The sequence below is a fragment of the Vipera berus genome, assembly GCF_964194415.1.
Source record: "Vipera berus genome assembly, chromosome: 16".
In the NCBI taxonomy this organism is placed as follows: domain Eukaryota; kingdom Metazoa; phylum Chordata; class Lepidosauria; order Squamata; family Viperidae; genus Vipera; species Vipera berus.
The window spans coordinates 2,561,459-2,589,392 of NC_138219.1; the positions used below are offsets into that span (position 1 = coordinate 2,561,459).

General features: G+C 49.3%; 1 protein-coding gene across 1 annotated transcript; it reads right to left on the reverse strand.

Moving 5' to 3' along the window:
- EHD1 (EH domain containing 1) lies at positions 1–27,582 on the reverse strand. The gene is made up of 5 exons (XM_081340327.1): positions 26,725–27,582; positions 17,872–17,969; positions 7,378–7,790; positions 2,114–2,278; positions 1–1,474 (listed from the first exon to the last, which is right to left on the reverse strand). Exons 1-5 carry the CDS (start codon positions 27,126–27,128, stop codon positions 950–952), a joined length of 1,605 nt encoding a protein of 534 aa, XP_081196453.1. The 5' UTR covers positions 27,129–27,582; the 3' UTR covers positions 1–949.
- Positions 27,583–27,934: the final 352 nt, after the last annotated feature.

Genomic DNA, 27,934 nt, shown 5'->3' on the forward strand with positions numbered 1-27,934 from the left:
ATGGGTGGACTTCCGCTCCCAGAATTCAGCTTGGCTGGCTGGTTGGGGGAATTCTGGGAGTTGAAGTCCACCCATCTTCGAGGTTGAGAAACGTTGCTCTTGCTGGTGGCTAAACCTTTTTGACTTCTAGCCAAGAATGCTGGTTTTTATCCAAGGATGTTGTAGCCAACTCGGCACACCCGGAGGAACACTGCTTCGCTGCCCGATGCCATTTAGGGCCCTAAAAAGTGTGCAAGGGGCAACAAGAACATGAATTCCCTCCTCCAGAACAGGGCTGAAACCGCCGATAATACCGGGAGAGGAGAGGAAGTTCCGGCAGAGATGCAGTGAGTGTGGACCACAGCCAGGTGACTTTTGTGGGCAATGAGATAATGTTCCTCTTCGGCAATGGGTTCCAGGAATAAGGATAGGCATAAAAGAGGATAAAGGCCACAAATTCCCCCTGGAAAAAAGGGCCCTGCGCCTCTCGTCCTGGGACAACCATTCAGCTTGTGAAAAAAACACGCCCTGTTAAAGGATGACAAGAATCTGGGGTCAGCTATCCCCACTTCCCGGATTATATTCCGGCTAAAGTAAAAAAGCGAGCAATTTTTTCCCCGCAGCACCACAGAAGGTTACAGCCTTAAAACATTGTATTACACTTTCTTCCAGGGGACAATCTCTCTCTCACACACACATATATATATATGCAGACATATCTACCTAGGTGTAGATATATTGATATATATGTATATATATATATGTATATATATATATGTGTGTATATATATATATACATACATATACATATATATCAGAACATACAGTATTGTACATTTGAGAAAGGCTGGGCGACTCGACTTTGCGCAAAGCGGGAAGATTTGAACTCAGTCCCCCGCGGGCAGCACTCGGGTGCCTCCACCCAGAGCGCGTTGCTACGCTCAGCAGGGCCGTCCGGAGGCGGAGGGCGTCATTCGTGCCTGCGCTTGGAAGGTGGCACCAGGTGCGAAGGGAGTTCGGCTGGCAACTCATGCCCTTCCAGCTTGACTTTGATGAGATGGTTGGCCAGGGCAAACTCCTCGTCGTCCAGCAGGCCGTCCTTGTCCACGTCGGCCAGCTTCCAGATCTTACCCAGGACGGTGTTGGGCAGCTTGGACTTGACCATCTCCTTCTTGGCGCTGGCACCCGTGATCTTGCCATTGACGGGCGAGAGGGTGTAGAAGATCTCGTCGTAAGTGGGCTTGTCCTTGCTGACCACCCACTCCACGTCATCAATGCCCTCGCCGGCGCCCTCGCCGTAGCCATGGCCGAAGGGCCCGTTCATGGTGCCCTCAAAAGCCCCGCCCTTCACCCCCTGGGAGGGCATCTGGGACTCCTCCTGGCGCACCATCACCATCAGCCGAGCGATATCGTTGGCCAGCATGTCGTCCACCGCATCCAACAGCTTCTGCTTCAGGGGCTGGAATTTGTTGAAGTCCTGGGTCAGGAGCTGTTCCTGAGGACACACAACCACACCGAGTTTTTGATTTGGGCCAAGAGACAGCAGCGGGGTCTGTGGACAGCTGGAGAGGTCAACCCCAGGGCTACAGACCACCAAATACCTCAAGGAGAATGCTGGGGCCATAACTACTGTTCACAGTTCATTTCGTGACCGTCCAAAGTTACAACAGCACTGAAAAACGTGACCTATGACCGTTTTTGCCCCTTACAACCATTGCAGCATCCCTATGGCGATGCAATCAAAATTCGGACGCTTGGCAACCGGCTCATATTTATAACTTTGCAGGGTTCTCCTGAGGTCACGGGATCGCCTTTTGTGACCTTCTGACAGGCAAAATCAATGGGGAAGCCAGAATCACTTAACAGCCGTGCTACTAATTTAATAACTTGCAGTGATTCGCTTAACAACTAGGACAAGGAAGATCGTACAAGGGGACAAAACTCACTCAACAACTGACTTAGCAAATGGAAATTTTGGGCTCAATTGTGGTCGTACTTTGAGGACCACCTGTAGTATGGAGATAAAAAGGCCAATGGGTGATCCCAGATCCTTTCCCACCCCTGGGACACCCACTTCCCAAAGCTTGTCCCTTTCCCCTGCCCTCGGGGGGGGGGGTCTGATCTGGGATTGTACCTGCATCTTCCGGAGGCTGGGGAAATCGCCAGGTGAGATCTGATGCTCACGCTCGATCTTGAGGTAGATCTCGCCCAGGTTGTTCAAGAGCTCCTTCTTCTTGCTCTCTTTGCCAAAGACGTTGGGCATCTCCTTCTTCAAAGAGCTGATAATGTAGGCGTGGACCTGCCGGGGATCAGAAGGAAGATGGTTGAGGAGGGGGGGGGGCTCTTCTACCTAGTCAACGCTGGACCGGCTGAGACGTTAGTTGGAGATGTCAAGAGAATTGAAGTACCCTTGACTGATGGCCATTAGTTTAGCAACCGTTCAAAGTTATGAGGACACTGGAAAAAGTAACTCATGACTCGTTTTCACCCTCAGGCCCACCCCACCATCCTCATGGTCCCGTGATCAAAATGTGGCTGCTTTGCAACTAGAATGTGTTTATAACGGCTGCAGCATCCCAGGGTCATCTGATTGCCGTTTGTGATCTTCCCAGTCAGCTTCCAACAAGGAAAGTCAATTAAAAACCTCCAGGGATGGAGCCCCCCCACAACTTCTAAAAGCACGATGTCCCACTGGTTAGTTTTTTTCTCACTGTCAGGAAATTCCTCCTTAGCTCTAGGTTGTTTCTCTGCTTGATTAGTTTCCATCTTGTTGCTTCTTTGCCTTTGCCTTCTTTCTGCTTATTTGGAGAACAAGCTAATCCTCTCTTCTCTGTGGGAGTCCCTCCAATATTGGAACATTGCTTTCATGTCACCCCTGGTCCTTTTCTTCGTTAGACTAGGCCAGGGGTAGGCCACCTTGGCTCTTTTATGACTCGTGGACTTCAACTCCCAGAATTCCTCAGCCAGCATGGCTCAGCTCGGAAACCTCTCCCTTTCCCCTCAGCGTGGCTGGCTCAGGAATTCTGGGAGTTGAAGTCCACCAGTCATAAAGCGGCCTAGGCCAGGGGTAGGCAACCTTGGCCCCTTCATGACTCGTGGACTTCAACTCGCAGAATTCCTGAGCCACCATGGCTCAGCTTGGAAACCTCTCCCTTTCCCCTCAGCGTGGCTGGCTCAGGAATTCTGGGAGTTGAAGTCCACCAGTCATAAAGCGGCCTAGGCCAGGGGTAGGCAACCTTGGCCCCTTCATGACTCGTGGACTTCAACTCCCAGAATTCCTGAGCCAGCCACTGGGAGTTGAAGTCCACGAGTCATAAAAGAGCCAAGGTTCCCCCTTCCCTGAACTAGACATACCCAGTTCCTGCAACCTTTCTCATATGTTTTAGCCTCCAGTCCCCTGATCATCTTTGTTGCTCTTCTCTGCACTCTCTGCAGAGTCTTAACATATTCTTTATATTGTGGTGACCAAAATTGGATGCATTATAAAGTGGTACTAATACTTCATGTATTAGTGCTGTTATAAAAATAAATCTGAAAAAATAAACAGAAGTGGACAGCCCTTCAAATCTGCCGATGCAATTCTGTTGACAGATGTGTCCTCAAATTATCTCTGTGGCTCTCAGGGGGTTAGAAAGTTTGAAAGGGTCAAAGCAGCCCTAAAAATAATTCAGATTCAAATTGGTTTAAAGCCTCTAAGCCAGTATTTCTCTAGCAACTCGAAGAGGTCTGGACTTCAACTGAAGTTCAGATCTTTTCAAGTTGCTACAATCGAGAAACATTATTTAAGCCAAAACGTGAAGAAAGGTACAAGTCAAATCTGATTTTTGGGACTTGCTGGACACAATCCATATAGTTTTCCTACCAGTGATACAAAAAATGCCTTGCTAGCACCTTCTTCTGGATGCTTTTTCAGCTTTTAACTCTAATCCACAGTCCTGGGATCTCCTGGTGGTGTCCCATCCAAAGAATACAAATCCAGTCCTGCTTAGCTGTAGCTTTCAACTTATGAAAATTGGCACCAGAAACCTCCATTGCTAACTGATGCAGTCATTAAGTCAGTTGCGGCCTGTTTTTACAACCTTTCTTGCCATGGTCATTAAACGAATCACCACGGTCATTAAGCAAATCACACGGCTATTAAGCAACTGGCTTCACCCACCTTGTTGGAAGCCCCAAGGAAAGTCACAAATGGGGACCATGGACTCTGCAACTGTTGTAAATACAGGCGGTGTATTTTACAAACACTCCAATTTTGATCATGTGGCTGTCAGAATGCTGTGACGGTTCTAAGTGCAAGGACTGGTCATAAGTAACTTTTTTCATTATTTTCATTAAAGTTCGCCATTATAACTTCCAACAGTCACTAAATAAATGGTTGTAAGTAAAGGAACAGCTGCATTGCCTTATTTTTTTTCACCCCTGTTGTAACTTCAAATGGTTGGTGAAAGGACCGTCATAAGTTGAGGACTACATATTAAGAGAAACAAGGGATTCACCGATTGCTGTATGGCAGTGTTTGTTAACCTCAGCTGGGGGACTCTGGGAGTTGAAGTCCACACTTCTTAAAGTTAGCAAAACCTGGGTCTGTGAAAATCAATAATAAGGTAAAGGTAAAGGTTCCCCCGCACATGTGTGCTAGTCGTTTCCGACTCTAGGGGCCGGTGCTCATCTCCGTTTCAAAGCCGAAGAGCCAGCGCTTGTCCGGGGACATCTCCGTGGTCATGTGGCCGGCATGACTAGACGCCAAAGGCGCATGGAACGCCTTCCCACCGTAGCGGTCCCTATTTTTCTACTTGCATTTTGACGTCCTTTCGAACTGCTAGGTTGGCAGAAGCTGGGACGAGTAACAGTTACGCGGCACTCGGGATTCGACCCGCCAAACTGCCGACCTTCTGATCGACAAGCTCAGCGTCCTAACCCACTGAGCCACCGTGTCCCCTAAATCAATAATACTCCCTTGCAAAGCACAAAGGAAGTTTTAGGGAACTTGACAAGAATCTGCCCCTTTGCACCAGGAAATGGGGTGGTGGTGGGGTTTCTGAAAAGTTTCCTAAAAACCAAAACAATGATCAGATTTTTGCCAGAGTGCAACTTCCACTTTCAATTGGCCACATTTCTATAAAAAAAGCACTGTTCTTTGTTTTTTCGACTCTGCAGAACTCTTGCAGAAAAGGGGGTTTCTTTCTTCAGACATCAAGTTAAATTTGGGGTAAAGGCAGAAAAAAAAGAGGAAGCATTCGTTTCGTGGACTGCGTGTTACAAAGGTTTACTGGTCTGCTTTTGATTGTATTGCCTTTGGGTACATCTCTTGAAAAGCCCAGGCAAACAATTGCAGGTGTGAACAGCGCTGCAAAAAAAACCCCCAAAGGACCAATTGAAGGTTTAATTTCAATTTCAGATTTTAAATCTAAGGGAATTCTGACCACGTTCCACTCACCCAGGTTGCATCGTCCATTTCCCCATAATGTGGTCCTTAAAGCGGGTTGCCCCTCCCCCATTTTAAAGGACCATCTGTTGGGGAGTTTGTGAGTTTCAACCAAGGGAGCATTTTTAAGAGAGTTGTACCCTAGAAAAGCTGCTGCTTCTTCTGCTGCTGCTGTTTATGCGCTCACACAAAAACAGCACATTTCTAAAAATAGGATGCTTTTGGTGGGAAATTTTCTAAGCCATCCCTACAGTCTCAGCTTTTTGGAATCAATACCCCAAAAGGAGAGATTTTTTTTCTACAAACAGAGCCAGCACCAGACATGCAGTACGAGAATAAATAAAAGTGATCGTCACACAGATCTAATTTTTAAATTTCAAAACTTTTAAACTTGGGGGGAAAAATAGAAAGTCCGTGGTAATTGTTAAGACATCGGTCCTTGTTCTTAACAAGTCTGGCAAAAAAAAAGGTCACAAAATGGTGGTGAAATCAGTTCTGGTTGCGTGATGACTCGCTTTATGACTGCATTGAGCTACAACAGAAATGCCAGTCCAATCATGGTCGTAAATCGAGGACTACCTGTATCTGCAGGAGAGGTCAAGAGACCAGTCTGCTCTCTGTACAGTGGGGTGCTTTAGGGCAGGGGGTCTCCAAATGTGGCAACTTTTAAGACTTTTGGACTTCAACTCCCAGAATTCCCCAGCGGGCCATGGGTCTTAAAGTTGCCACGTTTGGAGACCCCTTGGTTTAGTGTATAGGCCAAGGGTAGGCAACCTTGGCTCTTTTATGACTTGTGGACTTCAACTCCCAGAATTCCTGAGCAAAGTCCAACTGTAAATCATGGTTGATGGACTGCAAAAGCCAAGCCAACGCTAACAAAGCTTCAATCAGGCAATGGCCAGGATAATCCATGTTAGGAAACTTTGTTAGACTTTGCACCCATCATAGAACATAGCATAACAGGGTTGGAAGGGACCTTGGAGGACATCTAGTCCAACTCCCTGCTCAGGTAGGAGACCCTATACCAGGGGTAGGCAACCTTGGCTCTTTTATGACTCGTGGACTTCAACTCCCAGAATTCCTGAGCCAGCCACGCTGAGGGAAAAGGGAGACGTTTCCAAGCTGAGCCAGGCTGGCTGAGGAATTCTGGGAGTTGAAGTCCACCAGTCATAAAAGAGCCAAGGTTGCCTACCCCTGGTTTCGGGAGTTGGCGTGGGTCCTGCCTGTGCATGGGGAAGGACCGGCAGAGCCTGGGGGCGATGTCAAGAGAGGAATCAGCCTGGAGTTGTTACATTCTCACAAACGGTCTAAGTCCAACTCTTCTTGAATTCTCTTAACTCTTATCTGCCAACCTTTAACTAGATTATTTTGCAGAGACATGAGCAATAAAATCAGCTTATCTGGAACTTAACTGTAAAGCACTACGAAGGGGTATACATGCAGTCCTCGTCTTACGACCACAATTGAGCCCCTTTTTTGTTGTTGTTGCCGAGATATTTGTTAAGTGAGTTTTGTCCCTTTTTACAACCTTCCTTGCCCCAGTTGTTAAGAGAATCACTGAAGTTGATATTTAGCAACATTTCTGGCTTCCTTTCCTCAGAAAGCCGCAAAAGGGGACCACGCGATCCCAGGACACTTGCAACTGTCATAAAAATGAGTCAGATCCCAAACAACTGAAATTTGATCACGTGACCGTGGGGATGCGGAAACAGTTGTTAAGTGTGAAAAATGGTCGTAAGTCACTTCTTTCAGTGTCGTCGTAACTCTGAACGGTCACTAGGTGCGTCGTTGTAACTCGAGGACTACCTGTATATGTTGTAAGTGCTAATAACCCGTGGTCCTGATTCTTTGCACCTGACAGACCCTTCCCTACTAGCCAGACTCCAAAGATGGCCCAAGGCTACTGGTCCCCCTTTGCCGCCGCAATCTCCTCCATCCCCAACCGTCCCCCAAACACTGACAGCGCTTCTGACCTTGGCCAGCCGGGCCCTCTTGATAAGGTCGTTCAGCTTCCGGAGAGCGGCGTTGCGAGGCAGCGACTGGATGTCCTTGAACAGGTCTTGCTCCTCCGCCTCAAAGAGTTTACGGTTGTCCGGGATGAGCAGCGGGTGCGACCAGAAGGACCCAATGTAGACGCGCACCACTTCGGGGGTATTGATGATCTTGCCCAGCGACCACATCAGCGCCCCATAGACCCGCATCAGCTGCTGCGTCTCGATCTGGTCCGCCTTGTTCAGCACCACCCGGATCTTGTCCTCGTGGTTCTTGAGACCTTTGATCACCTCCGAAAACTCATCCGAGATGTCCAGCTTGTGGGCGTCGAAGAGCAGGATGATGCGGTCCACCCGCTCGGCAAACCACTCCAGCACGGCGGCAAAGTCGTAACCTGCGGCGAAACCCGAGAAGGCAGAGGTCAGTGGCTGGCTGGCCGGCCCCACTGGGGAAAGTCCAGCTCGTTCAGCAGAGTTCGATTCGTATGGCCAAGTCCTTCAGATGTTGCGGGGACCAAAGCCTGCAAGATTGGGGATGGGTTTGAGTCTCCTGCCGGGCTGTCCCAAGGCTACTTTTTTTTCAGGAGGCAACTGGACTTTCTTGTGGGTCTGTTGAGGATGTTTTACTTCCCAGTTGCCTCCTGAAAAAGCACCTTTGGGGCAACCGTACTTGGATGACTGAAAACCTCCGTAGACATCCTGCCAGGCCAAGCTTTGCAACCTCATACTTTCTCCTCTCTCTCATGGACCACAGAGCCTTAGCGAGATGACATTCAATGGTGGGAAAAAAAGGAAGGTTCTACATTTAGGCAGGACAAACTAAAGGCACAGGTATAGGGCAGGGGAAGGCAACCTCGGCTCTTTTATGACTCATGGACTTCAACTCCCAGAATTCCTGAGTCAGCTATGCTGGGTCAGGAATTCTGGGAGTTGAAGTCCATGAGTCATAAAAGAGCCGAGGTTGCCTACCCCTGGTATAGGGCACACCTTGCTCAATAGTAGCAACTGTGAGAGGGATCTCGGAGTCCTAGTGGACAATCACTTAGATATGAGCCAGCCGTGTGCTGCAGCTGCCAAAAAAGCCAACACAGTTCTGGGCTGCATTAACAGAGGGACAGAATCAAGATCGCGTGAAGTGTTAATACCACTTTACAATGCCTTGGTAAGGCCACACTTGGAATACTGTATCCAGTTTTGGTCACCACGATGTAAAAAAGATGTTGAGAGTCTGGAAAGAGTGCAGAGAAGAGCAACAAAGCTGATTAGGGGACTGGAGACTAAAACATATGAAGGAAGGGTTGCTGGAATTGGATATGTCTAGTCTAATGAAGAGAAGGACGAGGGGGGACAGGATAGCAGTGTTCCAATATCTCAGGGGCTGCCCCAAAGAGGGAGTCAAGCTCTTCTCCAAAGCGCCTGAAGGCAGGACAAGGAGCAATGGATGGAAACTCATCAAGGGGAGAAGCAACCTAGAACTAAGGAGAAACTTCCTGACATTTTAGAACAATTAACCAGCGGAACCACCTGCCTCCAGAAGCTGTGAATGCTCCAACACTGGAAGTTTTTAAGAAGAGACTGGACAACCATTTTTCCGAAATGGTATAGGGTTTCCTGCCTGAGCAGGGGGTTGGACTAGATGACCTCCAAGGTCCCTTCCAACTTTATTATTATTTAATATAAAAAAAGATGTTGAGACTTTTAGGCAGGAAAAACCAAAGGCACAGGTATAGTATAGGGCAGGGGTAGGCAACCTTGGCTCTTTTATGACTCATGGACTTCAACTCCCAGAATTCCTGAGTCAGCTATGCTGTGAGAGGGATCTCGGAGTCCTAGTGGACAATCACTTAGATATGAGCCAGCCGTGTGCTGCAGCTGCCAAGAAGGCCGACACAGGGCTAGGCTGCATTAACAGAGGGATAGAATCAAGATCGCGTGAAGTACTAATACCACTTTACAATGCCTTGGTAAGGCCACACCTGGAATACTGCATCCAGTTTTGGTCACCACGATGTAAAAAAGAGACTCTGGAAAGAGTGCAGAGAAGGGCAACAAAGATGATTGGGGGAGAGGGCCTGGAGGCTAAAACCCTATGAAGTACGGTCGCTGGAATTCGATGCATCTAGTCTAGTGAAAAGAAGGACCGGGGGGGGGGAGGGGAACATAAGTAGTCTTCCGAGGTTTGAGGGGGCTGCCCCAAAGAAGAGGGGAGGGTCCACCTATTCTTCAAAGCACAGAAGGCCAGGACAAGAAGCAACGGATGGAAACTCATCCGGGAGAGAAGCAACCTGGATGGTAGAATCAGAAGCAGGCCTTGTGCATCCCCCGGGAGAAGTCTGTTTGTAACTCTGAAGTGTTGGTAACAACCCGATTGTAAGTCAAAGACTTATCTGAGTGCAATAATGTGTCCTTGGAAGAGGATTCTACCATCCCAGTAGGGATTCGTGCAGGGCCAAAAATCTCCCTTTCTTTCTGAGCCATGAGGACTAGAACCTTATTTTTTCCCCATAAATGTTTACTGAACACTTTACAAAAACATAAACAGAAGAAAAACAAAGAAAACGTTTTACAAAAAACGGAAGGAAGGAAGGAAGGAAGGAAGGAAGGAAGGAAGGAAGGAAGAGGAAAGGAAAGGAAAGGAAAGGAAAGGAAGAAAGGAGGAAGGAAGGAAGGAAGGAAGGGTGGGTGGGTTCAGATTTCCTTTGCAGCAAATATAAGTACAATTACAAAAATATCTCTTCCTCTAGGATTACAAAAGAAAGCTCAGTCTTCTCCATTTTTTCCCCTAATCACAAATCATAAGTGCATTTCTTTTCCATTTTATGCAAAAAAAAGTCTATTATGGGGTTTCCACTCAGCTCCAAACCCAGATATTGTTTTCCCTTGGAGTAAGGAAGTTTAATTTAGCCCTCTCTTGCAAACTGAACAAGCTGGGGAATCTCATCCATTCTACCGTCCAGATTCGTGCCGAATCCAAACCTCTCCCTTTTCTTCTGAATCCTGAGGACTAGAACCTTACTTTTTTTTTTCTGGAGGGGAAGCGTTACTGCTCTGCCAAAACAGAGAGCTTACAAGATGCCAGGCCGGAGAAGAAGAAGGACAGTTCCCCGTCTCAAATCCAGGAAGACAAAAAAAAAAATCTAACGTTGCACAAGCCAACTTTCTTGGAAGAGAGCGGGAAAGTTACTCCGTGCTGAAGTCACCCCTGGCCATCAAGCCTATTTGCAAATCATGGAAATATGCGCCTGGGACGGAGACGCAGAGAAGGGAAAACATTCTACGCATGCACTTAGGGCACCCCTCCCAAATGTCTCTGCAACAGGAAAACTCCGAAGTTCTTCCCGGCATTGCCAGAGGTTAAGTCATTTTGAAGAAAGGAAAAAACACTCAGGGTGGAGGGTTCCACGTCGGTCATACGGGGCGCCGAGAATGTAGAGCCGGTCAGCCGGGCACAGAAAGATCTGCTTAGTCCTCGACTTACAACCACAGTTGAGACCAACATTTCTGTCGTTAAGTGAGACGTTCGCTGGGTTTCCTGGGGTCACGCGATCCCCTTTATTATTTTTTTATTTTAATTCCATTTATATCCCGCCCTTCTCCGAAGACTCAGGGCGGCTTACAAGCTTAGCAGTAGCCTTCATTCTATGTATATTTATTTTATTTATTTATTTTAATTCCATTTATACCCCGCCCTTCTCTGAAGACTCAGGGCGGCTTAAAAGCTTAGCAGTAGCCTTCATTCTATGTATATGCCTGCTTATTAGGGCTTTCACACACCCCACAAGCGGCATTATTACAAACTCAGCTTATTGCCCCCAACAATCTGGGTCCTCATTTTACCTACCTGGGAAGGACGGAAGGCTGAGTCAACCTTGTATATGCCTGCTTATTAGGGCTTTCACACACACCCCAAGCAGCATTATACAAATATAATAACTGAAATGAATGAAAATGAAATTGCCCCCAACAATCTGGGTCCTCATTTTACCTACCTCGGAAGGATGGAAGGCTGAGTCAACCTTGAGCCTGGTGGGACTCGAACCTGCACTAATTGCAGGCAGCTGGTGTTACTTAAGGAGGCATCAGCCCACTGCTCCACCAAGGCTCTTGTGCGAAGTCCATGGGGGAAAGCTGGATTCACTTAACCACCGTGTGACTAACTTAACAAGGGCGTAAAATGGGGGCAAAACTCACTTCATAACTGTCTTGCTTAGCAACAGAAAAATTGGGTTCAACTGCAGCCGTAAGTTGAGGATGACCTGTATTCATGTCTGAAACACCATTCCGGGAATCAAATTGAAGTTTTTCAGACCACAACAAGGGCACAAATATCAAGATCAGTCAATTCAGATTAAGAACTGCTCCATTAAAGAAAAAAAGCAAAAAAAATTGTGTCAAGAGGTTTGGTCAGAAAAGCAGTCAATGAATATCGCCATTTTGCCAACCAGGAACACAGAGCAATTTTTAAAATGAATCCGCAAAATTAAAGTTGGAAGGGACCTTGGAGGTCTTCTAGTCCAGCCCCCCCGCTCAAGCAGGAGAACCTATACCTTCTCAGAAAAGTGACTGTCTAGACCAGGAGTAGGCAACCTCGGCTCTTTTATGACTCATGGACTTCAACTCCCAGAATTCCTGAATCAGCTGACTCAGGAATTCTGGGAGTTGAAGTCCATGAGTCATAAAAGAGCCGAGGTTGCCTACCCCTGGTCTAGACTCTAGCCTCTTCTTAAAAATCTCCAGTGATGGGAGCGCCCGCGATTTCTGGGGGCAAGCTGTTCCACTGGTTAATTGTCCTGACTGTCAGGAAGTTTCTCCTTAATTCCAGGTTGCTTCTCTCTTTGGTCAGTCTCCAAACATTGTTTCTCGTCCTTCCCTCTGGTGCTTTGGAGAATAACGTGACCCCCTCTTCTTTGTGGCAGCCCCTCAAATACTGGAATACTTGTTATCATGTCGCTCCTGATCCTTCTTTTCATTAAACGAGACATACCCAATTCCTGCAACTGTCCTTCGTATTTTTAGTCTCCAGGCCTTGGATCATCCTAGTTGCTTTTCTCTGATTTTTCCCCCAAACTCTCCACATCTTTTTTGTGATATGGTGACCAAAATGCTTAAGGACATTTTCTTAAAAAATTATTTGCAATCTCTCAGGGCCAGAAAATTGCATCAGCGTTTTGCAGTCCCTGATGGGGTTAATAGCCCACAGTTTCCCATCAGATTTTTCTGATCTCAGCAGTCTTAGAACGGTTCACTATTTTCCTGTTGCAGCTTCCTGCAGGGGAAACCCCAAACTTTGTGCCTGCGTGTTGCTAAACCTGTCACAATGCTGCTGATGCATCCCCAACCCAAATCTAAGTTACTTGCAATTTCTCTTTTTACGCTTCCATCAAAATCCCCTTTAATGCCCATCTGAGACACTCCAGTGCAGTGTTTATAAAGTGTTTCTAGTGCAATTTAAAAAGGTCTAAGACTGCCATCATGTCACTTGTAATCCTTTTTTAACTAAAACAGGGGTCTCCAAAGTTGAGACTTGTGGACTTCAACTCCCAGAATTCCCCAGCCAGCATGACTAGCTGGGGAATTCTGGGAATGGAAGTCCACAAGTCTTAAAAGTTGCCTAATTTGATGAAGACCCCTGCAGGAACTGGCTATGTGTGGCCCTGGGGTTTTCAAATTTGGCAACTTTTAAGACTCAGCATCCTATCAGCTCAACCTCTTCTGTGCTTTGACTCTTTAGAGTCAGATAAATCACTGCTTTTCAAAAGCAGACTTTTGCAGACTCCCATGGCAGGCGTGGTTTGTTGGAAAAAATTCAAAACATTTAAAAGCAAGTTACAAGTAGTCCTTGACTTACCACAGTTTGTTTAGGGATCGTCCAAAGTTACAATGGCACTGGGGGAAAAATGACTTACTTACTGGGCTGAAATCGGAAGACGGTATTTACTTGCAAGGGTTTCAACCCACTCAACGGTATTGCATTTTTGTAGAATACTCTAACCACCCTCCCTACTTTGCAAAGTGAGCAGACAACTCAGAAATAACATTTTCTGCATTTTCCCGATCTGCAGATTTATGCTCATGCTTACTTCTCAGTATTTACAATTGCAAAGAAAAAAAAATCAAGGGAAAGAAAAACACAAATGTCTCAATTTTAGCAGGCTAGATTCACACTTGCATAAATATACTGATTTTTTTTTTAACAGATCGCTGCCTGGAAGAACGCCGCAAGCTTAGATTTCACCCACCCCAGGCACTAAAAACCATTCATCTACGCCAAGTCCAAGTTATGGAACAATTAAACTCATAAAAAGCCAAACATTTTCCTGTGGAAAACTGTAGTAGCAGCAGGAAAAAAAATGTTCTCCCTGGAAGACAAATCCATGGCATGTCATTGTCCCATCCGGTAACGGAACCGGGTTTGGCATCTGGTACCCAAAACTCACTGGGTTACAAACCCGTGATGAATAAATCTAATCTGCTGCGGCCCAGTTCACACACTGCAGTAACAACGCCAAATAAAAAAACCTCTTTTTTAATGTTTTAATGAACTGAGTTTTATAGTTTTAAGTGATTTTACAGATGATCCTCAACTTACAGCCATTCCTATAGTGACCGCTGGATGTTACAGCAGCGCTGAAAAAAGTGACGCACGACCATTTTCCTATATAATTATTTCAAGCTATGTAAATACTTCAAATAAAATAAGGTAAAGGCAAAGGTTCCCCCGCACATGCGTGCTAGTCGTTTCCGACTCTAGGGGCCGGTGCTCATCTCCGTTTCAAAGCCGAAGAGCCAGCGCTTGTCCGAGGACGTCTCCGTAGTCATGTGGCCGGCATAACTAGACGCCAAAGGCGCACGGAACGCTGTTACCTTCCCACCGTAGTGGTCCCTATTTTTCTACTTGCATTTTTACGTGCTTTCGAACTGCTAGGTTGGCAGAAGCTGGGACGCGTAACAGGCGCTCACTCTTCAAATAAAATAAATAAGCCTTAATAGGGTCCAGCTTGGCTTGGGCTAAGCATTTATGCAATGAAACTGGATAGAAATAGAATAGGAATAGAAATACAGAATTAATAGAAATAGAATAGCTGGAAGGGACCTTGGAGGTCTTCTAGTCCATCAGGAGAACTGTCCTATACCATCTCAGACAGGTGAATGTCTAAGCCTCAAGTTTTTCTCAAGTGACAGTGAAGGAACACACTGCAGATCACTCAAATGCACCACCCAAATTGGTCTTTTTCAAAGACAGGAAAAACACACACAGGGGTTCAGATGCACTCTGACTTTGCAGTTGTTTAAACTGCTTCAACACTGAGCATGCACAATCTGTCTTCAGTAAGCGCAAGGTTAGGCCACTGTTGCCCAATCTTATCAAGTTTAAGATGGGTGGATTTCAGCACACACACACACACACACCGAATTCCCCAGCCAATATGCTTTAAGAAGGGTGGACTTAAACTCCCAGAATTCTGGGAATTGAATTTCATGCATCTTAAACTTGCTAAGGTCGGGCAACACTGGGTGAAAATTTTATTTTATTTTATTTTATTAGAAAAGTGGGACATGCAATTCTCAAAAGCAGCATTTTTCTGGCCAGGGTTTTTAATCACCCAGCACGAATTCAGAAATGCTCAAAACACTGTTCCTTGCATCTCCGGGGGTGTGGGGGGGCGGCTGGGGATGATGGGAGCAACCCTAAGCACCTGCAGACAATGCCAGAGGTGGCAAAAGTCTTTCGAACTCCCCTCCTTTTCTCTCCCCAAGTTTAAAATTTTAATTATGCGCTTTTTAAACCTACCCCAGCAGCCCTGTTGCTTTGCCGAAGCACAAACCCTGCCAGTTTATGGACCCGGACCAACCGCGAGCGACCGTGACACAGGCACACCTGGAGACACACACCCCCAGTCCGTAAGCCACAGTCCAGCAGGGATGTGCAAAATGACACTTCTGGCACGGGTGTGTGTGTGTGCGCGAAGTTAGAACAAAACGTTTCCAGGCAGAACAGACCCTCGTCCGCCCTCCACCTGGGGGAAAAATTTAAAAAAAGCCACACCAGACTTTCCATCTCCGTCTTCCCTTATTTGGCACGGGTGTCCCGAGAATGTCTGAAGGCATCTCCCAAAGGGACCCGGTCACTCCGCCCAGGAAAACCCACTCACGACACGGGGGAAATAAGCCCACGCGTGTCTCCACCCAGGAGAGGCGGGACGGACTTACTCAGCCCTCCAGAGCGGAGAGGGGATATGCCTAATCGCGGGTCCCCAAACCAGAAAAATCCTGCACTGGTATTTCACCGGGAGTGGGGGGGGGAAGGGGCCAGACCCACCCAGGGTCAAGCCTTATCACGGATTGCAGCGTTTCCTGCCCGCAGCGGCCAGTCAAGCCGGGGGGATTCTTGACTCAAGCTAGGAAAGTTTCCATCCTGCCAAGAGAAATGCAGCGCTCGGAGTCCCAAACGTGGCCGGGGGTACAGACGGAGCACTTGGCAAGGGTGTCCCCCCCCGAAGTGTGAGGAGGGTGCCCACTGAGATCTGTCAAGGAAGGAAAAAAGGGAAGAGGGAAAGCCTTTGAGAAGGGGGCCGCTATTTTCACCCGACTGAGTCCTTGGCCACGGTGCTGTATTACGCCCACCAACCTGCATGTTTTCTCCCCAAGGCCGTGGTGGCGAACCTATGGCACGGGTGCCACAGGTGGCAGGCAGAGCCCTCTCTGTGGGCACACGCGCCGTCGCCCCAGTCCTAGGCCTTCTGCTGGGTTTTATAAAACCTTTTCGCTTTAGGCCTGCACCGCCGTGTGCAAGGAAAAAAAAAAGGTTCAATTAATCAACTGCAACTTCACACGGGGAAAAAAAAAGATCTTGCAAAGTTGGAGTTGATTGAACGAACTTTTTAGTCCCACCCAGTCTGCCGTTACCACCGCAGCCACGCCCACCCGATGGGCCACGCCCACCTGGCACCTGACAATACTTAAGTGGGTTTTGGGTTGCAGTTTGGGCACTCGGCTTCCAAAAGGTTCCCCATCACTTTACTTTTTCAGGGACTGTTACAATCTTTTTAATTCTTTTTAATTTTTCTATTTCTTGTTTTAATTAGCCTGTTAACCGCCCTGAGTCCTTTGGGAAAGGGCGGTATACAAATCCAATTAAATGAAATAAATAAATCACTGCCCCAAGGTATGGAACACAGGAGAAGGGATGAAAGGGACCTTGGAGGTCCTCTAGTCCAGCCCCCTGCTCAGGCCTAGATCAGTGGAACGGTTTGCCTCCAAGAGTGGAGGTTGTTAAGGAGAGACTGGACAGCCATTCCCCCGAAAGGGTACAGGGTCTCCTGCTTGAGCAGGGGGTTGGACTAGATGACCTCCAAGGTCCCTTCCAACTCTGTGATTCTGCTTCCAGAATGCAATTCCTTCCTGTGGATGGGCTCCGGAGAATGGGGAAGGGAGAGTGGGAAACAAAGCCCCTTACCCCTTATGGACCTTTTGGGGGAAAACGGGGTGGGGGGGGAGAGCTTATGACTTCTGGTTTTGATACTCAGCCAAGACAGATTATAGATAGAAGAGAGTTATGTTGTAACTGTCGGGCAGGAAGTCAATTTATAACTCTCTTTATAATTGTAAAGAAGATCAAAAGCTACTTCTTTGTATTTTTCTTTCTGTTCTATTTTTATTCCCCCCCCCCCCCGTTTTTTTAGCTTTCTCTTTGGTTTCTGCCTTTTCCCCTTTTAACGGGGGGGGGGGGTCACCGACACCTTGAATTGCACCCGGAAGCAGCCCGGCAACCAACGAAACCCGTGGAGCAGTGGTTGTCACAGGGGCCATCATTCTTGGGGGCCCCCCAAAAATGCCCGCGTTGCCACACTGTGCGCAAGCTGTATAGCCGTCAACGCTGCTAACATCCGACGTTCTTGCTTTGACAACGTGCGGAAAGGCAGTTTTGCTTCTTTTAAAACTTGTGCAAGTTACTTTTAAAGTTAGAATTAGTTGATGCTGGGTGTGCGGGGGGGGGGGGGGAATAGGAAGAATGTCTCTCAAGGCCGTTTGGAAAGAAGAGAAGAATTTGGCGGGTTAACAGGAGGGAAAGCTTACAATTCAAACTAATTAGAGAATGTGATTTAAGACGGTTAATTAGAGGGAGGAACTGTGTTACAATACTGTGCCCGAATTTATGCTCTTTTGATTAAAAGACTCCTTAAGGTAAACAATGCCCCCAGGTTCTTTGAGGAATTGCATCCGTCGGAAGCGTGAGAGTCGCTTCCAAGTGTTCCTCCAAGGGTAGCCCCATGGAGAAGCGCATTACAGTAGCCCAGCCGTGAGATGACTAGGGACTGAACAACTGCGCGCAGGGAATCCTGGTCCAGGAAAGGCCGCAACTGGCACCTTTCCCCCCTTTTTTGGGGGAGGGAACAAAAGCTCTTGCAAAAGGAGGACCCACAACCTTATAAACACACGCACGCACGCACACACACACACCGTTTTAAGCCCCACCTCTGCTTATCCGCTGTTTCTCCCCGGACAAGATGCCCGGCGTGTCGATGATGCTGATGCTGTCCAGGACGGGGTTTGGCAACTGCGCACACATAAATCTGCAAAGAAGGGTAAAGGACAGGATTAGGAGGCTGGTGGCCCTGGGCGCAAGCAGGGACAGAAACTGGGGTCTTGGGGTGACATTTTTGCCATTCTGCTTGAACTGGTCATTTCCTCCTTCCCTCCCCCCCCCCGAAACTTAGGGGATGGAATCATTCATTAAACTTGGAGGGGGCGAGATCACAGCTTTCGTGACATCGGGGCTGGGCAAACCCTAACCCATTTGGACTCCTTCAAAACCTCTGCAAACTTTGGCTTGCTGAGGCTGGAAAGGCATGAATAGAATGGAGCTGGAAGGGACCCTTGGAGGTCTTCTAGTCCAGCCCCACACCCCGCTCAAGCAGGAGAACTAAAACCATCTCAGACAAGTGTCTGTCCAGTCTCTTCTTAAAAAAACCTCCAGTGATGGAGCGCCCACGATTTCTGGTGGCAAGCTGTTCCACTGGTTAATTGTCCTCACTCTCAGGAATTTTCTCCTTAATTCCAGGTTGCTTCCCTCTTTGTTCGGTTTCCAACCATTGTTTCTTGTCCTGCCCCCTGGGGCTTTGGAGGATAGCTTGACACCCCCCCTCTTCTTCCTGGTAGCCCCTCAAATGCTGAAATATTGCTATCATGTCACCCCCATTTCTTTGAAAAACAGGAGCCTTTAAAAAGGACTGCTTCTGCATTAAAAAGGAAAGGATACCCCCAAATTATGTGGGGGTGTTGTGTGCCCATGTGTGTCCAATCCCAGCCCTGCCCACCCCCCAATTCATCATCCTACCCCCCCTCCCCCAGGGTCCTTCCTTTTCAAACTATTGAAACATGCCAGAGAAGTGTCACGAGTTCAGAGAATGCATTGGGACACAGAATCCTAGGACTGGAAGGGACCTCGGAGGTCATCTAGTCCAACTTGCTGCTCAAGCAGGAGACCCTGTACCATTTCGGACCAATGGTTGTCCAATCTCTTCTTGAAGACCTCCTGGGATGGAGCACCCACAAACATCTGGTGGGAAGTCATTCCACCAGTTGATTGTTCTGTCAGGTTGCTTCTCTCCTTGGTGAGTTTTCCTCCGCTGCTTCTGGAGAATAGCACCAGAGGGCAGGGTAAGAAGGAACAGACGAAAGCTTATCAAAGAGAGATCCAGTCTGAAACTAAGGAAAAACCTCAAGGTCCCTCTCCCATTTTTCTGATTCTCTACCTTCCGGTCCAAAGTCCAGGCTACCCAGCATAGCAGCAGCCCTGCTTTGTTGCAAAATCATTTAACAAACCAGCAATGTGGAGGAATCCGTGGCCAACGGGTTCAAAGATCACAAAAACGGGCCTCAGGAGGAGCAGACACAGCCACCACCAGAGGATCCATCCATTTGCCCCTTCTGCCTGTTCCCAACAAGGGCCCTCAGACATGAGAAATTATAGAATAGAATAGAATAGAATAGAATAGAATAGAATAGAATAGAATAGAATAGAATAGAATAGAATAGAATAGAATAGAATAGAATAGAATAGAATAGAATAGAATAGAATAGATATTGGAATGGAATGGAATGGAATAGGAACAGGAATAGAAGCTGGAAGGGACCTTGGAGGTCTTCCAGTCCAGCCCCCTGCTCAAGCAGAAGAACCTAGACCATTTCAGACAAGTGACTCTCTAGTATCTTCTTAAAAACCTCCAGTGATGGGAGCACCCACAATTTCTGGTGGCAAGCTGTTCCGCTGGTTAATTGTCCTCACTGTCAGGAAGTTTCTCCTTAATTCCAGTTTGCTTCTCTCCTTGGTTAGTCTCCATCCGTTGTTCCTTGTCCTGCCCTCTGGTGCTTCGGAGAATAACGTGACCCCCTCTTCTTCCTTGTGGCAGCCCCTCAGATACTGGAAGACTGCTATCATGTCTCCCCTATTTCTTCTTTTCTTTAGACTAGCCCACAGGTCTGCAACCCGCGGCTCCGGAGCCGCATGCGGCTCTATCAGCCGACTCCTGCGGCTCCCAGTCCTCTGCCATGTGCAGTCCCAAAAAAAAAAAAAGTGGGACTAAAAAAGTTCAACCAATCAATTCAAATATGCAGGGTAGGTGCATATCTCGCCTTGGCTCCACTCTTCAGTCAAACCCTGTTCTGCGCATGCGCGCATGTACGCACATGCGCACACATTTTTTGCGGCTCCCAGTTTTTCCTTTTGTGAGGGAACCGGTTCCGAGTGGCTCTTTCACTGTTTCAGGTTGCTGACCGCTGGACTAGCCAAACCCAAGTCCCGCAGCCGTTCTTCATATGTTTTAGTCTCCAGGCCTTGGATCATCTTAGTTGCTCTTCTCTGAACTTTTCCCAAGGCCTCAACATCTTTGTTGTGATGTGGTGACCAAAACTGGTTGTAGTGTTCCAGGTGTGGCCTTGCTAGGGTTTTATAAAGAGGTACTAATACCTCGCGTGATCTTGATTCTATGCCTTTGCTTATACAACCCAGGATCGTATTCGCTTTTTCCCCAATCTCATCCCGGCAGGTTTTTCTCCTTAGAGGTGAAACTCTGGGGATGTTTTACAAGCAGTTCTCAATTTACAACCATTCATTCAGTGACTGTTCGAAGCTACGACGGCTTTGAAAAAAGTGACATGACTGTTTTTCACATTTACGGGCCCCCCTGGTCACGTGATCAAACTCCAGTCTTGGCAACCGGCTCATATTTATGACGGCTGCCGTGTCCCGGGGTCACGTGATTCCCACTCTGTGACTTTCCGAAAAGCAAAGTCAACGGGGAAAGCCAAATTCACTTAAACAACCGTGTCGGTAACTTTAACCAGCGCAATTCGCGTAACTGTGGCGAGGAAAGTGGTAAAGCGGGGCAAAACTCACTTAGCGACTGCCACGCTTAGCAGCAAGAGTTTCGTAAGTCAAGGACTACACCCCTACGCACTGTTCACACCACAGCCACAAACCACATCCTGTGCGGGCTTACAAAGGGCTTCGGATTTCACCACAGAAGGGAAGTGGCACGCAACACCCTGCAAGGGGAACCGAAAACTCGGGCTGGGAAAGGCAGCAGAGGTGATGGGGGAGACACCTGCCTTCCCCTAGCTCCGTGGTGGCGAACCTATGGCACGGGTGCCACAGGTGGCACGCAGAGCCCTCTCTGGGGGCACGCGCGCTGTCGCCCCAGTCCTAGGCCTTCAGCTGGGTTTTAGAAAACCTTTTCGCTTTAGGCCTCCATTGCCGTGTGCAAAAGAAAAAAAAGGTTAAATCAATCAATTTCGACTTCTCACGGGGGGGAAAAAAGATTTTGCAAAGTTGGAACTGATCGACTGAACTTTTTAGTGCCACCCAGTCTGCTATTACTGTTCTATACCAGCCTGCTACCGGCCCTGCAGAAAAAGCAGGGACAACCCCTTTACAAACGGCAAGAGGCTGGAATTAAGCCTGCCAAATTTATTCACATAAAAACACAGAGCAAAGAGAGCAAACACGAACCATGAAACAGGAGCTTTTCAAGCGGTTGCCTTCAGCAAACCAGCCCTCCCATGCATTCCCCTTTTAAACAGTTCAGGGCGTGGCTTCTCTCTGCCTCCTTCTGAGGTGCCCCATTGCCTTCCTCTGTTTACTCCTGATTGACTGCCTCCTGCGTCGGGCGTCCTTGAACAGGGCCAGCTGTGGGTCATCTTCATCCACGCTGTCAGGCTCACACAGCTGGGTCTCCGTCGTGACCAGATGGGAGGGGCCTGGCTGAGGGCTCTGCGGAGCCTCAAGGCCATCATCAGCAAGCTCTTCAACACCCCCCTCCTCCTCCTCCGACCCAACTGCCGAACCCACAGGCTGACCCTGAATCACAACAATTACCACCGCAGCCATGCCCACCCAATGGGCCACGCCCACCCAGCACCCAACGATACATAAGTGGGTTTTGGGTTGCAGTCTGGGCACTCGGTCTGTCAAAAGTTCGCCATCACTGCCCTAGCTGGTGCTGGCTGGAGAGGCGACGGGAGTTGTAGGCCACCCAATGTGGGAATTGCAATCTCCATTCGGGCCCAAAGCTGGGAGAAAGAGGAACCCTGAATCAGGCACTCATCTTTCAACATTTTTACTTGAGAAACGGAGACCAGCTTAGTCGGCTTCTGAAGAAATTATCTTCCTTTCCTTCCAAAAAAAAAAAAAAAGCCAAGTGGGCAGTCCCTACCAGGATGACAAAATATCTGGTTTTCACAAGAAAATCAAGTTGCAGAGTGGAGAAATCAAGTGCCCCGTTGCAGCAACTTCGTTCTGGCAAACGGGAAAGCATAAGAAAAAAAACAAACCAATCCTTCGTGTAATCCCATCTTGATTCTGTTCGGGGATCAGGAGGGGTGAAGTGAACTTGAGAAACTCTTCCGGTGGGCTTTCTAAAGTCAGTGGAGGAAGTCAGATTTGCTTAATGACCGCATGGTTCAACGAACCACTAGAGCAGGGGTAGGCAACCTTGGCTCTTTTGTGACTCGTGGACTTCAACTCCCAGAATTCCTGAGCCAGCCACGCTGAGGGGAAAGGGAGAGGTTTCCAAGCTGAGCCATGCTGGCTGAGGAATTCTGGGAGTTGAAGTCCACGAGTCATGAAGGGGCCAAATTTCCCTCATGCTGGCTCAGGAATTCTGGGAGTTGAAGTCCACGAGTCATGAAGGAGCCATAGTTCCCCCATGCTGGCTGAAGAATTCTGGGAGTTGAAGTCCACAAGTCATGAAGGAGCCATAGTTCCACCATGCTGGCTGAGGAATTCTGGGAGTTGAAGTCCACGAGTCATGAAGGGGCCAAATTTCCCTCATGCTGGCTCAGGAATTTTGGGAGTTGAAGTCCACGAGTCATGAAGGAGCCATAGTTCCACCATGCTGGCTGAAGAATTCTGGGAGTTGAAGTCCACAAGTCATGAAGGAGCCATAGTTCCACCATGCTGGCTGAGGAATCCTGGGAGTTGAGGTCCCCGAGTCACAAAAGAGCCAAGGTTGCCTACCCCTGCACTAGAGGGATTCACTTAATGAACAACCCTGGCTGTAAAATCGGGCACAATGGACTTTAAGCCACCTGGCTTCGCCACAGAAATTCTGGTCCCCAATTGTGGTGTAAAATTGAGAACTGCCTGTATTCCCCTGTGCTGGAATTGGTGCCACATCAAGAACCTGCCTCCTTAAATTTATCTCTCTCTCTTCTTAAAGCCGCACAAGCCAATTTATTCGTCGTGTCTGGTGGCAATGAATCCCACAGGTTAAATTTTTCATAGGGTGAGAAAGACCAGGTGGCCCATTTCTGTTCTAAATCTTCAATAAAACCACCAAGGTCAGAGAGCAGCGAGGACCCCACAGCCCTCAGTGTCCTTTCTCACCCCACTCCACATCCTCTTCTCTCCCTGATGTTACCTAGTTGGGTAATGACATGTCTGCAAGAGAATGGCCAAGCTCACAGAGCACCAAGGACCCCACAGTCGTCGTCACCCTCCTGCTCCACCTTCTCCTCTTCCTCCTGCCCACAAACCCCCTTCCCTTCTAGCACTGATGATGTTGCCTAGTTGGGTAGCGAAATGTCTGCGAGAAAACCACCCAGCTCAGAGAGCGGCGGGGATGCTGCCATTCAGCCCTGAGGACAAATATTCTCCTTTATCATTACAGGAACAATTTCTCTTATCACAGCCTACTACAATAAAATGAGATTGCCAGAATCCCTGCTTTTTAACCAGGCCAACCCCAAAGCCTTGACCCCAGGACCTCCCACCTGGAACGCCTCTGGAAAAGTTTCCATTTAGTTGAGCCACATGTAGAATGCCGGGATCATCACTTTCTCTTTAAGGCCTTCCCCCAAATGACTGGACAGGGTGTGGAGCGGACACCTGGCGCGCGCACACACGCACACACACACTCTGGCACGAAATCTGCCTGCCCAGGACCGCAATTCGAATTAGCACGCCCAGCAACTGGTCTGTGCAAGACTGCCCAACCCACAGGAGCAACGAGAGACGGGTGCCTTTCATTTCTGCAAACACTCGTAAGCGGCAAGGATCCCGAAACACCCCCCCAAAAAAAGTCCCGTTCTGTAAATCCAGGGGAAGCCCCCCCCCCTCCCTGACGGTCCTCGCTCTGCCTGCTTTTGAGGTCCCAACATTGCGGCTGTGTGTTGACACAGCCCGTTCAGCTCCACCCGTAAAAGGACGGAGTGTCCACATTCACGCAACGCGCTAAGGTGGGCGGGTTTTTAACCCTGGTGTATTTGGGGAAGAAAGTTGAGAGTTTGGGTCAACTCGTAATTCAAAGCAAGGGTGTTTTTTTTCAAACTTGGCAAGTTTAAGACCGGTGGACCAACTCCCAGCACAGCTGGCTGCAGGAATTCTGGGAGTTGAAGTCCACCCATCTTAAACTTGCCAAGTTTGGAAATAACAGCAGACTAAGGCGTTGCAAAACGAAGAATTTGGGTTCAGTTTGTGTCATGGGGACACACGGGCTGCAGAAACCTCTACAAATAGACAGACTGATCCCAGGACTGCAAAGTCTTTTTCCAGACCACAGAACCAATATCTGACACAGCAGAAAAGTTGCAAACGTTTTCATACTTAAGCCAGGCCTGCATGCAAGCCTGGCCTCCAGATTATTATCCCGGATTTTAAACACCGAGAACAACCAGCAAATGTATTTTTTTTAATCGGGCTAGGATCCTTTTTGCTCAGAACTCGTTGAGCTATTTTTAATATTTGTAAATATCCAGAGCTTTTGTGGGGTTTTTCCCCCCCGTCCTTCCTTAAAAATCATGTTTCTACAGCTGCAAAGCCAGCATTCCAAGAATCTTTGGGGGGGTTTTCATGCATTAATGACACCGATTGGCCAACACAACTGGCAGACGCCCCCGAACACCCGGTAATAAAGAGAACAATGGACCAACTCTTGATGCGACTTTTAAAAAGGCAGGTTTAACCCAGAGTGTTTTTGCAACCTACACTCCAAAGCAGAGCTTCCTAAGGTGACCCACACCAGATAAAAGGAATAATGGAATTTTGCAGTGGGGAAGAAGGTTTGCTTCTTGATATTTATATGGGATTTTTATTTATTTTTTAGATTTTTGAGACTTTCCCGGTTTTCAAAATGCTTTTGGGTGGGGGGGGGGGGGGGGCAAACGTCGCAAGGGCCAATGAGAGCGAAATCAAGCATGAAGCCAAGGAGAGGAAGGGTAACCATCTTCCAGCTGGGCAGGAGATGCAGGCGATGGTGCGAGCGAATGGCCAACCGAGCCGGGCACAAGCTGGCAGAAAAAAAAAGCAAAGCTCCAGCAAGCTGCCACGCCCAGAGTTTGCAGTGATTCAGAGAAGAGAATTGTGTAGTTAAACCACCCAGGGGGGGCTGGCATTACTCAGATGTTTTTGCAAGAGTGCTTGCTGACCTCTGACCCTTCTCCCTCCCCCTCGGATGCCAATTCAAGACAAGGCTCAAGAGAAATTTCCTGACAATGGGGACAATTAATCAGTGGAAAGGCTTGCCTCCAGAAGTTGTGGAGGCTTCATCACTGCAGGATGTTACAAACAGATTGGAGAGTCATTTGTCTGAAATACTACAGGGTCTCCTGCCTGAGCAGAGGGGGGCGGGGCTGGACTAGAGGACCTCCAAGTTTCCTTTCAGCTGTTATTCTGTATTCTGGTCATTCAGGCTGTGGTGGGCGAACCCTATGACTCACAATTCCCCATTAACTAGACTCCCATTCATGGAACCGCCAACGAAGGCAAGCTGAATTTAGCCACTGCCGGGCAGGGACACTGTAAAGTCAGCTGCTTTGCAAGGCCACTAACCGGGTTTAGGTCAACCTGGCCTGGTTATCAAGAGAGGGATGAAGAGACACCCCTGCCACCCTCTATCCGGTTCGATGCCTCTGTAAACTGGTGTCATCAGACTATGCCGGTCGCTTTGCCAGTGAGATGGCAGCACATACATCGAATCTATAAACTACCTTTTAGGAATGGGTCTCCTGCTTGAGCAGGGGGTTAGACTAGAAGACCTCCAAGGTCCCTTATACTTTGCCCTCCTAGACATTACTTGGCCCTGGGAGGGCACTGAAGATGCTTCTGCCTTTGGCTGCAAAGGATTTGCTCCTTTTCCTGCGTTTCTCAACCTTGGTGGCTTTAAGTCGGGTGGACTCCAACTCCCAGAATTCCCCAGCCAGGTGTGCCTTAAAGCCACCAAGGTTGAGCAGCGGTGGCTCTAGTCTTCAATATCGGCCCCCAAAGACCTTCCTCCCTCTCTGCTGCCCCCTGCCCACCATCCAGCTGGGAAGCTAGCAGTGGTGCTTCTAGTCCTCAAGACCAGACTGTAAGGACCTCCCTCCCTTCTGCCCCCCACCCACCCTGCAGCTGGAAAGTCCTCAAGATCAGATTCCAAGGACCCCTCCTGCCTCCCTGCTGCCCTTTGCCCACCTTGCAGCTGGGAAGCTAGCAGTAGTGGTTCTAGTCCTCAGGATCAGACTCCAAGGACCCCCCCTCCCCACCCCCCGCCCAGCAGCTGGAAAGCTAGCAGCAGTGGCTCTAGTCCTTAAGATCAGACTCCAAAGACCCCCCCCCTTTCCCTCCCTGCTGCCCACCCACCCCGCCCAGCAGCTGGAAAGCTAACTGCAGTGGCTCTAGTCCTCAAGATCAGACTCTTTAGGACCTCCCTCCCTTCTGCCCCCCACCCACCCTGCAGCTGGAAAGTCCTCAAGATCAGATTCCAAGGACCCCCCCCTTTCACCCTGCAGCTAGCAGCAGTGGCCCTAGTCCTCAAGACCCTCCTCGCTGCCCCCTGCAGCCGGAAAGCTCACCTGTTGAGGAAGGCGTTGCCGAAGGCGTTGAGCTTGCGGAAGGGGCGTCGGGGGTCGACCACCAGCGCGTTGCCCGGGATGACGCCCTCGCTCTCGCCGCTCATGACGGCGATGAAGGAGTCGGTGGTGGGCTCGGGCCCGATGCGCATGCCGGGGAAGTCCTGCTCCAGCAGGTGGCGGATGAAGGTGGTCTTGCCCGTGCTGTACTGGCCCACCAGCAGCACCATGGGCTTGCTCTCCCAGTCGGCCGCCTCCAGCGCCGGCGAGTGGAAGTCGTGGAAGCGGTAGTGCTCCTCCAGCGGCAGCAGCTTGCCGGCGTAGAGCTGCTTCAGGCCCTCCGAGACGGTGCGGAACAGCTCGGGCTCCTTGCGCCGCCGCGCGTCGCGGCTCACCCAGCTGAACATGGCCGAGCCCAGCCCTGCCGCGGGGAAGCCGGTCAGTGCCGCCAGCGCCGCACGCACTCGCCACGCGCCCCGCGGCGCCGCCCTATATAAAGCCTCCGCCCGGGCCACGCCCCGCAAGCGCCGATTGGGCCCGGCCCGGCGGCCGCGCCCTCTCCGCCTGCCGGGCCACGCCCTTCCTCCGGGTGCTCCTCTGAGAAAGCCTCCGTCCGGGCCACGCCCTCTCAGTGCTGATTGGCTGCTCCCTCCTGGCGGCCGCGCGCTCCCCGGCTGACTTACCCACACCTCCCCGGGGGAATGCTTCCTGTAGAATACCTCCGCCCGGGCCACGCCCACTTTGGGCTGATTGGCTCCAGCAGGACAGACAGGGTGCCTCTTCGCCCGCCCCGCTACAGCACGGCGGACGCTCCTCACGTAAAGTTCCCTCAGCGCTGATTGGCTCCTGCCAGGAGGACCACCCCGCCCTCCCCCTTATAAGGGACACGCTTCAGGGACACGCCCCCCCCAGCGCCAATTGGTTCGTCCCAGACGGCCTCTCCCTCTCCTGTCACTCCCCTTGTAAAAAGCCTCCGCCCCGGCTCCGCCCCCTCGACGCCGATTGGCCGCGGCCATGGCAGACGAGGCAGAGAGGCGGAAGTGTAGGGCTGCTCAGGGATCTATGGCGCTTAAAGAAAATGTAGAGGTGACCTAGAGAGGCACCCATGGGACACAGGGCAGGGGAGAGGTGTCCTGAGACTGCCTCTGAGCATGTGCAGAGTACTTTGGAGCAGATAATTTTTTTTTTAATCGTGGGGTTTAGGGCGGCCTAA